This window comes from Pinus tabuliformis, chromosome X (assembly GCF_031772625.1).
Source record: "Pinus tabuliformis cultivar Carrire ecotype Pingquan chromosome X, CPIR1, whole genome shotgun sequence".
Lineage (NCBI taxonomy): Eukaryota > Viridiplantae > Streptophyta > Pinopsida > Pinales > Pinaceae > Pinus > Pinus tabuliformis.
Window position 1 is genome coordinate 139,119,330 of NC_142308.1, and position 15,135 is coordinate 139,134,464.

The 15,135-nt window shown below is 41.8% G+C and overlaps 1 protein-coding gene across 1 annotated transcript in view; it reads right to left on the reverse strand.

Moving 5' to 3' along the window:
- The window catches only part of LOC149138848 (nucleophosmin), an 84,502-nt gene that overhangs the window by 7,915 nt on the left and 61,452 nt on the right, over window positions 1-15,135 (reverse strand). Inside the window, exons 5-6 of the mRNA XM_089446664.1 lie at window positions 10,572-10,649; window positions 10,332-10,463 (exon numbers count right to left, since the gene is read on the reverse strand). Of these exons, the coding sequence (XP_089302790.1) occupies window positions 10,332-10,463; window positions 10,572-10,649 (210 nt within the window). The remainder of the gene's footprint in view (window positions 1-10,331; window positions 10,464-10,571; window positions 10,650-15,135) is intronic.

Here is a 15,135-nt window from a genome sequence, read left to right on the forward strand (position 1 = left end):
CAAGATCAGCCTCGCAAAACTCGACGACCTCCCATGGCTGAAGAAAAGAAAGACGAGGGGGCAGGAGATCCTTTCAAAATGTTGCTCAAGGAAGCCCTCGAGCGACAGAGGGACACGATGATGGATAACTTTGCCCAAATCCTTCAACAGCTACCCACAGGCGATGCATCTTCATCCAGCAGCCACTCTGGAGGGGCCACTCCTTTTAAGGTATAAGTTAACTTCGATATTCCCATATTCGAAGGCCTGATAGATGCAGACGTCGTAGATAAATGGTTAAATCTATTGGAAGGAAATTTTTCAGTTCATGACTTTTCCAATCGGGAAAAGATTACTTTTGCACTGCCCCACACGTCAAGGATTGGTAGGAAACCTACTGTGAACAAAAGAACAAAAGTGAACCCTCGTTGTTTTCAGCTGCACCCACTTGGAATTCTTTCCGAGACGCCATCAAGGAACAATATTACCCTGTTGGGAACTATGTATACAAATACATAAAGTGGACCACGCTATGGCAAGGAAGGGACCAAAATGTGCCAGAGTTCACAAATATTTTCCATACCCTTCGCACGAAGCTGGGTATCAAGGATACTGAGCGGCATTTGGTGCTCAAGTACCACGGTTGTCTACACAAGTACATCCAGGACGAGATGGAGTTCCTGGACATTTCCTCGCTCGGCACGGTGTATCAGTACACTGTCAAGATTGAGCAGAAGTTTAAACAGAAGAAGCGGGACTTTGGATCTGTGAATCCAAAGCAAGGAAAAGGCGCCCCCAAACCACAGAACAAAGGACCAAGCCAAGGCAGCGCTACCTAGGACAGCCCGCCGAAGCCGCAAGCAAAGAACAACACCCCGAAGACGAAGAACAAAGGACCAAGCCAAGGCAGCGCTACCCAGGATAGCCTGCCGAAGCCGCAAGCAAAGAACAACACCCCGAAGACGAAGAAGGACATGAGAAAATGGTGTGAGTTCCATAAGAGCTCCACTCACAATACAAGTGAGTGTCGGGCCAAGCAATCACTGGTGGCTGAGCTGAAGGCTTCCGAATCAGACGCAGGTTCCGACTTTGAATCAAAACCCAATAAGGGAACTGACAAAGGGAAGTAGATCATTGATGTGGAGCCCAGTGCCACCATGGCCACCACCAAGATCTAGAAGATTGAGCCTGAAGATCCAGAGGAGGGGGAATGCCTCTTCCACTCACAGATGTGGGTGAAGGGTTCTCCGCTATAGTTCATTGTCGATAGCGAGAGCCAAAAGAACCTCATTTCAGCAGAGGTCGTGAAGCGGCTGGGCCTAAAGACTATAGCACATCCACAGTCGTACACCATCAGGTGGCTTCACCAAGGACGATATCTTTGTGTCAGCCAACAGTGTTGCCTTCCCTATAGCATCAAGCCCTTCACAAATGAGGTACTGTGTGACATTGCTCCTCATGAAGTTTGTGATGTATTGTTAGGACAACCATATTTGTGGAAGTGACATGTAGTATATGAGTCTAGACCTTGCTTTGTGATTATTACTTTGGCTAATAAGTTGTACAGGATACCGGAGGTAGCCCCGCAAAGCAAAGCAAAGCAATGCAGTAAGATTATTTCCTAGACCAGGAAATTTGTTTCCTTATGATTCACCCCTAGGGCAAGAAGAAGGTTGTGGCTACGGCTTCCAGGCAGGGCTCCTCTGCACAGCATCAACAGATGGACAAGGTCGTCGAGGAGTCCATGAATATTTTCGCCTCACCCACAAGGGTACATCTGCACTGTCAGGTCAAGCACTCCATCTATCTGACCCCGGGCGCACCGCTGCCCAATGGACCGATCTATCAACGCTCTGTTCTAGAGAACAATGAGATCAAGAGGCAGATTCAGGAACTATTGTAGAAAGGGCACATCAGACCAAGCTCATCACCTTGTGGGAGCCCGATTGTATTGGTACAAAAGAAGGATGGGACCTAGAGGCTCTGTATTGACTATCAAGCACTGAACAAGATCACTGTCCAGAATAGGTACCCAATCCCACAGATTGATGACCTTCTAGACCAGCTCAAGGGGACCAAATATTTCAGCAATATTGACTTGAAGTCAGGTTATCACCAGGTGCCTATTGAACCCTCTGATGTGTGGAAGATTGCCTTCAAATCCAAGGAGGACCTTTTCGAATGGTTGGTCATGTCGTTCGGATTGATGAACGCCCCTGCAACCTTCATGAGACTGATGGACGACATCTTGCGACCCTTCACCAATGCATTCGTGGTGGTGTATTTAGATGACATCTTGATCTTCAGCCAGAGTTGGGAAGAGCACCTCCACCATATTCAACAGGTCCTTCAAACCCTGCGCCAACACAAGTTGTGTGCTAACTTGGAGAAATGCACCTTTGGCCTGACCTAGGTTCAATATCTAGGGTACATCATTGATGAGCAGGGTGTACATGTGGACCCATCCAAGATACAAATCATTTGGGATTGACCCCCAACCACTCTAACAGAGCTCCGCAGCTTTTTGGGTCTTGCCAATTTCTACCGTAGCTTCGTGTTGGGGTTATCTCATATCCCTTGGCCTTTAAGTCAAGTCACCAAGGGTGGAGCAAAAGCAAAGTTTTTTTGGTCGAAAATCCAACAACAAGCATTCTCCCAGTTGAAGAATCATCTTTGTTATGCACCAATGCTCACATTACCAGACCTGCAACAACAATTTGAGATTGAGACAGATGCCTCCAACTATGCTATTGGTGCGGTTCTTGCTCAGCATGGGCATCCAGTGGCTTACCACAGTGAGACACTTTCAGACACAGTCCGAAAGTACCCAACTTACGACAAAGAAATGTATTTCATTGTGCAAGCTTGCCTTCAATGAAAGCATTACATTCTGGGGAAGGAAACGGTCATCCACACAGACCACCGACCTCTACAGTTCATACAGACACAAGGGAAGTTGCAGAACGATCGCCATCAGAAATGGTCCACCTATTTGCAACAATTCCATTTGAACATTAAGTATAAGAAGGGCAGCACCAATAATGTTGTTGATTGCCTCAGCCGACCACCGGTCATGGCGTTGATCACTGTGCTTGACTCCAGTTGTCGCACAGATTGTCACGACAACGCTCAGACCGGGGGCTGTCACCCTGATCCCCGATCTCTCCGTTTAAGCCTGTCTCCCGCGGCTAAGGGGGGTAGACTCTATAGGAAAATGGGTGACCAACTGTGAACCAGTTGGGTTGGGAGACACGAAAGGAAATCAGCACTTAATTGATTTTGTTAAGTAAAAAGACCAGTGCCTTATAAGATTTATGATTAAGCGATTACTTGCTAGATGATATAGAAATATAAACCATGAACAGCAATCATTTATCATCAAATAACCTGAACGATGCAAGATATCCAGTAAAACCACAAAGTTCTTATAATGATTAAAGCTCAATAACGATATCCAGTAACTAAAAATTTTGAAGAGATGAATGCTTTAAACAACCTCGCAAATCATGAATCATTAACCAGATATCACATTTATGCAGCTAAATCTTCAAGATGATCATTCGTGTGTATAAACTGAAAATTTAAATCCCCAGCATGAAAAATATGACATGACAATTTTCTGAGAAAAACTAAAATCTGGCAAAATTCCCACAATGCCTTTTTTATGCTTTTTGAATTATGGCAAAAATTTAAAGCTTAAAAATAAAATAAAATCAAGTTCTACACTTTAAAAGAAAATCTTTTTCCCCCCTTTTTTTTTTATATGATTTTAAAACTTTGAAAAATTTTATGATTTTTTTTTAAAAGTAAATTTAAAAGAAACTAAAATCTAAACTAAACCTAAAGCTTAAAAAATAAATGAAATTTAAACTATTTAACTAAAAAAAAAAAAAATTAATTCCTAAATTAAAATCTAAATTAAAGCCTATTCTAAAATCAAAACTAAACTAAATCAAAAAATTTAATTCTAAACAAAAACCTTTAAATTTTTTTTATTTTATTTTATTTTTATTTTTTTTTAATTATTTAACTAAGCTAAATTAGAAAAACTTTATTCCTAAACTTAAAAATAAAACTATTAAAATCCAAATTAAAAGTCTATTAAACTTCAAACTAAAGGCTAAGCTACCAAAAATTACGTCTAAAAGAAATGAAAATTAAGTGAAGACAAACGATTTTAAATCACCTAAGAAAAGAAATGAAAATCTACGCTGGACCTAAACTCACCAAACCGCATATAGGAAAAGTCCACGCTAAGTTTGCAGTCACGTTTTAAAAAAAAGACTGAGAACGACTCTTCATGCGTACGCAGAGAGCATAGTTTTAAAACTTTGACTCCGACTCCGCCTCGGCCGAGGATCGACCCCGACTCCGACTCCGAAACGGTAATGACTCGGCCAGCTCGATTTCAATGACTCGGTCGTTGTAAAAAATAAATTAAATATTTAATTTTTTTATAAAAAAAACATAATTTTAAAGATTTTCATTCATGTTTCCAAACACACAACATTATAATATAGATGGAAGACAACATATGATCAAAGTAGGCTCATGAACCAATCCATTATATCAAAATGGTACCCAATGGAAATACATAGTCAACTATCATACATGATCAAAGACTCAAAACAAAAAACACATAACCAAGGAGGCTAGAAATGGCCTTTACAACAAAAGTAAATTGTGACCAGACTCCAGTACTAGTACTACAGCTACTGGCTAGTAGCTACTGCCAGAGGAGCCAAGATCATGTCGATCAATCTCTGGATCATCACCAAAGTCAGATAGGGGGGCCCATGGCCCCTCCTCATCATCATCATCTCCAACTGCAGCCGTAGAAGTGGTACCACTAGCAGGCTGTGCAACTGCAGCAGATGCAAGCTGAGATAGAGTAGATATGCGGCTGCGCTTCTGTCGTGGCTGAGCAGAGGAAGCACCTACAACTGGAGTCCTTGCTGGCTGTGAGACTGAGGTTGGTGGATTGGGATCTGCATTCAACTGAACAGCATGTTCAAGTTCAACTGATGTCTCAATATCTAAATCTAAATCAAGATCCTCATCAGGATCAAACTCTACTGGACGACTCTCCACTACCCAATCTGATGTTGGATCAATGTCTTCCAACACAATGGGATCTGAATCAGGTCTTTTGTTCAGCAAATGGTTTCGTCTGAGCCGGAGGTTGTATTGGACATAAACTAGATCATTTAACCGTTTTTGATCCAAAAGGTTTCTCTTCTGTGTTACTTGAGAGCAGGAGCGAAAACGGGAGCGGTAGCAACATTTTCAGAAGCTCCTGGTTTGGGAGCAAATCCCAGAGGAGTTCGACAACCAATGTCACTAACATCAAGGTACATAGAGCGATTGGTGCTCTTGATTAAATACGAGTTCCATACCCTAATACATGACAAAATTCAATGGAAACATTGCAATCCTCCAATCCTGAAATCCTGAAAAACTGATAAGTCTGCTGGATTTTGAATGAAATCTAAAATTCTACTTTCTCCATATGAAATCCAATGAGGCCGAAACCACTCTCAAACATCCTGAGTCATTTCATGGTAATGTTAAAAATTTAAGTAAAAGGATGAAAATGAAGATTAAGGAGAATGTCACTTTTTCTTTAAGAATTTAACATTACCATGAAATTTGAATAGCATATCAATAGTAGAGAGCATTTGAGTGTGTTAAATAGGGTTTGGGAGGGGGAAATGGACCCCAAATAACATTTAACTAACACATAAAACACATTGGAGTTTAAACCAATCAGCAAACACTTCAAAATGTCATTAAAAAAATGTCAAATCGATGTTTTGATGGGGTTACAGGCCACTGGTTATGACTCGGCCGAGTCAATACAGAAACGGCCGAGTTGGCCGAGTCAACCATGACTCGACCGAGTCATTGAATGACTCGGCCGAGTCATTGCTGACTCGGCCTACTGAACCGTTTCCTCCACCGAGTCACATTTTTGGGCAATGAAACGGATCAACTCGGTCGTTTCCATTTCGAATCGGCCGAATTTTAAAACTATGGCAGAGAGAGACGGCTTTAACAAGAAAATGCCCAGCCAACGCACCGATATATGAAAGCTATTGCCCAGAAGACCTCAGCGCATACGTTCGGCCTCAGACAGGAGCGATGAAGGTGATTACGTTTGAAGGGATCGAGCTGCACGCTGATAATCCACACGCTTTGAATCCCAATTTTCCTCTTCTACCTCGTCTTATATATGCGTTAGTCTTTACAGGTGACGGCGGAAGAACAATGATCTGGTTGCAAATGGAAAATGCATGGAGCAGATAAGGAGCGGACAGATGCAGGCAGAAGGGGGACGAAAGGGAAGGAGTCATTCGCTGGTGGCCCACATTATGTTTCTCGCTGCAGGTTATTGGACGATCGACAGAGAGCAACGATGGCAGATTACGATCAACAAACAGCTGATGGGCAGATCAGCAACTGTAAAGCGAAATTTGCTGTGCAGGTCTGGAAGAGGCACGATCAATAGAATCGTTTGTGGATGGCTGAGTTGGAGAGGATGAGGGTTTGAATGGTAGATTTCGCAGCGAAATGAATCAATGAGGCAGTTGGCAGCCTGGTAGAGAAGCTCAGCTGCGCTGGTTTGAGCTTGCTGAATGATGATCTGACACTGAGAACTCAAGAGCTGATTATCAAATGAAACTGATGTGAAAATTTTTCCAGATCTGAAAAACCCCTGGACAGCGAAACAGTGACCCTGCAAAACTTTCAAAACTTGTACCGGCAACCTACAATAACAGAAAACCCAGAAATAAAATATGCTAGAGACAAAACCCTAAAGCCAACTAAATAATTACAGTATTTACAGATCTAAGGCTCTTTAGTAGCTAGATTTATCAATAATCACAGTAATATTATCAGAATTTAATTTAAATGTAAAACGCTTCAGAAAACCCTGCATGCATTCATAAAAAAATATTTCGAATGATAAGCCCGGGATCAAGAACTCGCTGGGCTCTTTCAGAAAACACAACCCGAGAGTTGGCCGGCTCAGCCGAGAACTTCCCCTAACGCCCGGTAATCTAAAGAAAGATTTCCTGCACAGCTTAAAATCAACCATCAACATAGAAGGAGAAAACAACAGTGAAACCCCGATCAAATGGAGATACCTGCCAATATATTTCAGAATCTAAACTATCATTCAAACCTCAAAGATCAGACAAGATACCTGTGCCTAGATCAATCTTCATTAAGCTATCATTAATGGCTGAAAATAAAATTATGCAGAACAAATAAAACAATCTTACAGCATTTTCAGAAGAGTAACACCAGCAAGATTTTTAACCCCAAAGTCTTCTTTATTGCACAAAAAATGAACTACAAGAGAGCTTCTTCAGAGCAATCCTGAATTCAGCAGCATATACCACACTCCTGGAAGGGAAGCAAGCTCCAAATTTTCACCTTCAGGATGCACTGTTATGCCACCTGGGACACATCTATGTTCCTTCAAGTGAGCGTGCCAAGATGATTTGGGATGCACACTACAATCGAGTCATTGGACATTTCGGAGTAGAGAAAACAGTGGTGGTATTGCAAAAGTATTTTTGTTGGCCGAAACTTCGTTGGGATGTTAGGAAACACATTAGATCCTGCACTGCCTGCGCCATTGCCAAACCAACCATCAAGAAGCAAGGCTTGTATACTCCTCTACCTACTCCTAGTCGGCCATTATTTCAGCCATTATGCCCCATACCATTTGCAGCCACTCAAGTAGATTCGGCTCACGTTCAGTCCAAAGCTAAAAGGGCTAACAGCTTCATTGAGCGCATTCAACACATCCACCAGCAGGTCCATGATATATTGGACAGAGCCAATGCTAAATACAAGCAGTGCCATGCTCAGCATCGAGTGCCGCACAAGTTCCGGGTGGGCGACAAAGTTTGGCTACATTTGCAGAAGGAGTTCCTTGCTAGACCCCACTGCAAGCTTCACCCGCTTCGATATGGGCCATACACCATCACCAAGGTCGTCGGTGACAATGCCTTCGAGCTTAACCGTTCCTTGGTCTGCACCTAGCATTCAATGTAGATCACCTTCGGCCATACTTTCCACCATTGTTGGACACATCTGACATTGCAAAACAGCTCACACCAACAGAGCTCAATCCAGACTGCATGGAACAGGCCACAACTAATCAGATCATGGACACACAAATCAAGAACACTCGCCAACAAAGAATACAGTGATATCAAGTTGTCAAAGCAGGCTAACTCCTTCACCAGGGACCAGGTTCAACAGAAATTTCCTCACCTCATGAAGGCTCTGCACGCAATTGGGACCATTGCTTCCTAAGGGGGGAGGAATGATCCAGGTGGATATTGGTGGCCACCCACCTATTCCACCAGACCCTCTAGTCAGTTTCATTTGTTTCCTTGTTCATTTCAGCATTTACTATTTTTAGCAATTTTTCAGGTCCTGAACTTCTGGAGTAGTTTTGACCCCCTAAACAGAGTTTTTTTGGGGTCCACAGCAGGCCCATTGCCATATGCAGGGGCCTGCAGCAAAACCTGTAGTACTCAGAGAGACCTTTTCAACAAGGTATTGCACGTGCCAAACAGAGATAATATGACCAAGTTAAGACCCCGAGAAGTTGGCTGCCGAACTAACCCCAAAGGGGCCCACAAACTCATGGTGTTACATCTCTTGGGGTTAGGGCTTTGGTTGTTTAGACTCTAGAGTTTTCTCATGTTTTCCAATAATAAATAGGCCCTTGAGCCTCATTGTAACACAGTTCAGAGGCATGCAATCACCACATCTCTTCTCAAAGATAAGCTACCATCGCCCGAGCTATCTTATTTCCATTCTGTTTGTAAGCATAGTTCAGTATTATTCTATTAATGAAATGAAGTGTTTTCTTGCTGCATCTCTGTGTTTATGATTATATTTGTAAGTTATTGCATTCTTGTTTAAGTTCAGATCATTCGCGGCCCTAGGAGGATCAAGTACAAGTTTTTTGCCTTTGTCGATTGTTATGGTGCCTGAAATGAACCTCAACTATGTCCTCCAAACAAGTCGCAGATCGAACCCTTACTGTCTTTAAACAAGGCACAGTCTGAATCCTTCAACTGACCAAAGAACTTCTCAATGTGCCAAATTAACAGTCAACAGAAATGATGAGATAATGGATAAAGAGAAATCACTGACTAGGGCGGTATCTTTCACCACCAAAAACAGTAGAGACTAGCGAGGGTGGGATCACCTCCACCAAAACTAGACAAGGAGAAAGGGGTCTTAAAAACCTCAAAGCATCAACTCAAAAAACAAATTTGTATCGTCGTGCTTGTTGATTGGAAGTACCACCTCTATTAACACCATCAAATTGTTAAACCAATAAAAGGTATCTATCTCTGCTAATCCCATTCGTCCAAACGAGTGAAAGCTAAAATAAGGAGAGTTGGCTGGCCTAGCTCTTAGTGAATCCCACACTGCCCAGCACTGTTCCTTCCATCCCACACCCAGATGGAAGGCTCTTCAATAGCGGTAGAATGTTTGTTAGCTACGCAGGGTCGGACCAGATATTTGGGGGAATGTAGTAGGCACTTTGAAGGGTTGGACCCCAGTTACCGTGCATATAGCTAAGTATTCAATCCAAATTCAATTATGACAAAATGATTCCAACTCTCCTTTATTTATATATTTCCTTGTGGGGGTTCTTATCCTTAAATTAATGTGAGGGGTTACAAGTGAAACCTCCAATTTGGGCTTTTTCCCCAGTGATCCCAAAATTTACCCAATGTTGCCCCCGCAACATTGAATAATGGGCTTCCCCTTTATCAGAGACTAGCCTGCAGGGTTGGATAGGCTATTTCATCCTCCCTTGGGCAATTAATCCATAGAGAACATTACATTGGAATACTTACTTTGCACCTCCCCTTGAGCATCTATCTCACACTAAGGGTTTTCTTGTAATTATATTTTTTGGGATGGTTCCATCGGTCATAGAACAGGAGCTTGTAAATTTGGTGAACAGGTTTTACATGAAAAGAATAATGTAAGGACTATAGAACATTTTGCTTTGCTCCTAAATAAGTCATGTATCCAAGCCCACTATATTTACCAATTCAGTATTCCTTTTCTAAACTACTAGTGACTTCACACATGGGGTTACTGAACTCCCATCCCGTCCCATGTTTCCATTGGAACAACTAGCCAGGTACACAAATAAACAGTCAACGCAACACCTCAAAGTTGATTCAACATATAAATATATGGCATAATATAAAGCACATAGAATTGTTATTTACTCTTTTGTCACTTACATTTAAGTTCCTCTAGTGTGAAACATCAAAAGGATATCTATACCTAGTACTTACCATTCTAGAAGAAGTGTAATCATCATCTTCATCCTCCTCATCATCCTCACCTTCCCCATTGCTCCCAAAATTTGGCATATTCATCAGGTCATCCTTAGAGTACATTTTCATATTCGATGCTCCAGGCATGCCCTATGATAATAACTTTATTACTTTAATATTAGCATGTTTTTTTCTTGTATGATGCAGAATTCCACTTCCATAAGAAAAAGAAACAAAAATAAAAGAAACTTCACTTACAGACATAGATCTCATGATCTTTTCCATCTCAGCCTCTTTGGATGACTTTGGTACAAAAGGCTCCCCTGGTGCTCTATCCTGCAATAATATAAGGATTATGATCAAAATCCAGAGCACTAACTCTTGATTAGCTTTCAAGATGAGATTATATATCAAGGTGAAGGAATTAGTGCTATTGTACACCAATGACTTGCCAATCTTTATTGACATAACAAATGCATCTAAATGTGGGAGACTTTACATTTACATTGATGAGTTGACAGCAAAATAAATGTAACTAGTTCTCATCTTGTCTCCCTCAAATTATTTAATAAAGTAAGAAAACATTGGAAACAAAAGTATGAAAGTGAGAAACATGAAAAATATGTGTGAAGGATAAGCATCATCTATTGATACAGAGAAGCAAACTCATCTCTCCTCAACCATGAAATCACACTTGGCAAGGCATTTTTGTTGAAACAATTTTCCAAAATAATTTCAATATTAAAAATAAGTGAAACATGCCAGAAACTTTGAAACTGGCCCAAACATATACTCTGTATCAAAGAAGCCATCATCTTTTCCTCCTCCTACCTCATATAAATTCATGCTTTTTCATTTACCAGAACAAACATTGAGATTATGAGTTCTTTGAAAACCTCAATATTAGGCACATTAAACTTGATCAACCAAATTTTATTCCACAGTGTCTACTACATGCCATTGTTAAAAAATTGGTATTCTATAACTAACCTTTTAGATTTGATCCACACTGTCATATTAGACAGATCAGTCAACTGATACGACATCTACAGATCTAATGCAGAAGAAAAGCAGAGAGAAACAGTATCACAGTAACAGAAAGATAATGTAGATAATTAAGCATCACATCCACAGTATGCACAGATATTTCAGGACAAAAACTTGTCCATTATTTTATCAAAAGCAATTGCTCGAAGAATAATACAAGGTATTGTACGAGATTGAATTGTAAGATGTATTACATCTATTTAATATTTATACAAGATGGTTGTAACCGCTTCATCCATTTTATGTTGGCTACAGTAGACTGCAGCCCATAAAAGCTGGGATCTTCTGCCTAATCAGGTCAGCTCCACAAACTTCCAGACGATGGGAATCCAGGACTGTCAGCCCACCAATTGACCAAGTCCTTAGGTAGGCTAAAATAAACTCTATCGATGATGTTGACCTCCATCTTGTCACCCTTACATGTTGACTTTAGCCACAAACTCAAATCAGCCTTTCTGACTTTGACAGCAAAGGACTGACAACTTTGAACTTGTTGGTCATGTTACAGAAAAATCTCACACTTCTTGAGATAAACTCCAAAAGCTCTAGTGTGAAACCCATTGCACCTCAAAGGAGGCCACCATCTCCTCACCAACCCTCTTCTCGCTTTTGGCAAGCTCCCCTCCGCAGCTCAAGGGGGGTTCTGTTAATTTTAGGCAACAATGGTATGTTGTATGCTTTAGAGCAATTTTACTTCAATCTCTTTATTGGCCCGGTATCAATATTTGACTAGCAATCACATCAACATGATAGTAAAATGCAGATAGAACATAAACATAAATAGTAGAAGACAAGCCAAGACGAAAGGACACAAGATGTGGCACCAGCCAGGGACAAACCCCAATGTGGAGAAACCCTTGATCAAATCTTCTTTTAGACTTCAATAGTTCAGTAAAGAGAGATAGTACAATTTACAAATCTGATCATTGATAACAGCAGCAAAAGAGCCCTAACCAGAAAAGTCAACGCTGGTCAACAGGTCAGATTTGACCCTTAGCAAATCGGTCAACTTCAGTCAACTTCGGCCTCCAAACAGCAAGATAAAACAGCCCTCATAACTGTCAAATTCAGCCCATTCAAAGGCTGGTCAAACAGCCCACCTGCGGTCAGCCCTAGCTGTAGTCAACACTGGTCAACAGTCAACATTTAGCCTCGATTTCTGTGCCCAGAAATGCAACCTGCCCAAATAGAGATAGCCCTCACAAAAATGCAGTCAAAGGAGGTCAATGCATGCTGGTCAACGCTTGGTCAAACTGTCCGGCCTCCTGAAATTTCGTTCCCCTGAAATTTCGAACATGTGGAGAGAGAGAGGCCCAGAAATCTGTACCCAATCAATGAGGAGAGAGAGAGAGCAGTGTGAATATGAGTGTGTCTAAATGAGGTTGAGTCAACTTCTATTTATATGCAATGTTGAGGATGAATAGACGTCACTGTTGGGCTTCTGAGCCTACATAAGTTTGTTGGTCGACCTTGACAATTTGACCATAATCAAAATAAATTCATAACTTCATTTCTACATGTCAGAATCGGATGATCTTTAGATCAATCCTACACCTCTCGGAGAGAGGAATCCAAGAAAAATATCAGTTGTCATAAATAAGATGACCCATTTGGAGTTTGGCCCTAGTTGCCAATTTTAACACTCTTTCTCAACTAGGGAGAACTCCATCTGCTAATCCATCTGCCAATCTGTACTATCTCTGCCATCAATGCACTGCTCTGCTCTACTGAACTATGAAGAAGAAGAAGTGATCGAGAATGTGTCATACCATTCTCTACTGACCCAAAGTCAGTTCCAATCAAAGGAGAGTGGCATACCACTCTTATTGACCCGAAGTCGATTCCAATCAAAAGTGTCTCATACCACTCTTACTAACCGGAAGTCAGTTCCAATTGATCCCAAATCGCTATCGGTCATCCTAGCATAGGTAGTATGGTAGTACACAATGCGTCCATCGGTAGTATTATGGTCCCTATCCTCATTTCCCTACTCATTGGCCAGATGAGAGGTACTTCCCATGAGTCCCAAATTGCATGGGTAGGATGTCTCAGCAGGAGAAAGATGAACCACTCATCATGCCTATCTGTCGCCAAGGGGTATCGCAGGGGAAGGCTAAACCACTCACCCTGTACACAGCAAACCACTAGTGGAAGGCTAAACCACTCACCCTGTGGTTGCCCATCGCTCCAATAAATACCCCAAGCCACCTGGAGCTCCCAGATCTCAATGTCCATCTCATACAGGACCCTCACAAGAGGGTCTCTCCACGACTCCAAGTCGTTCTCGGAAGGCCAAGAACTTGACCTTCCCTGGGGGCTTTGTTAGAATATCGGCGACCTGCTCATCGGTCCCAATGTGATGGAACCTTATTGCTCCTCGTTGTACCATATATCGGATAAAGTGGTACCTGATATCTATATGCTTGGAGCAATCATGAAACAAGGGATTCTCTGATAATCGGATCCCACTTTGGTTGCGCAGAGGATCAAGGTGGTATCCAGCACATGTCCAAACAGTGCACTGAAGAGCTTCCTCAACCAAACAGCTTCACAAGAGGCCATACTAGCAGCTATGTATTCAGCCTTTGCGGTGCTCAAGGCAACCGATTTCTGCTTCCTGCTCATCCAAGATATCGAAGTAGAACCCAAAGAAAAACAGCATCAAGAAGTGCTCTTGCAATCCACCACACTGCCAGCCCAATCAGAATAACCATGCAGCTTCACATCTCCGGCAGTGTATCTCAGTCCATGAATGATTATGCCCCAAAGATATCTCAGAAGATTCTTGGCACCAATCCAATGTATATGATGAGGCTCAACCATATATATATGTCTGGACTGGAGTTCACCAAGAACATCAGTGCTCCTATGAGTTGACGATACTCAGAAGCATTTCCCAATTCAGGTCCAGCGGCACTACCACATAACTTCTTAAAGTTAAGTTCCATCGGAGTAGTCACGGGCTTGCAGTCCACCATCCCAAATCTTTCCAATATCTTCACAACATATTTTCCTTGAGAGGGGAAAATTTCACTTGGCTTTTTCCAGACCTCCAACCCTAGGAAATAATGCATCAGTCCTAGGTCCTTCATCTCAAATTCAGAAGCCAACTTCCTCTTACATTTGTGAATGAAAGGGTTTGCACTTCCATTAGCTCCATGCTTGATTTTGTAGAGCCACTTAAAGGTGACAACCATTTTGTACTGGGGTCTAGGGACCACATCCCAGACATCATTCTTCATAATTGACTCGTATTCTTCATTCATAGCATCCTTCCATACTTGATGCTTCACGGCATCTTTGAATGATGAAGGCTCATTTTGAATGATAGTGCTCATGGCGATCAAATATCCTTGATCCCTGTTCAGCTTCTTGCTTTCATGGAAAATCCCCCTTGGTGCAATGTGTCCCTCAGCATCTTCGAGAGTCTCCCTAAGCCATGAGGGTCTCCTTTTGGAAGAGGAAGGCTCATGAGGAGGAGGATCAAAAAGATCCATAGGTTTATCAACATCAGATATCGTTTCGTCTTTTTTGCACCCTAATTTCCAGTGTCAACTTCTTTGTCCTTCCTTAGGATAGGAAGGTTGTTGGTCTTCCTAAGGGCCATACCTTCGTCGAAGGTGACATCATGAGTTATCTCAACTTCCTTTTGACCAGCCACATAAATTCTATATCCCTTAGAATTTTCACTATAGCCCACAAAGGTTCATTTCTTCCTAGATGCACCCAATTTGCTTCTTTTCTCTTTCGGCACATGAAAATATACGGGACTTCC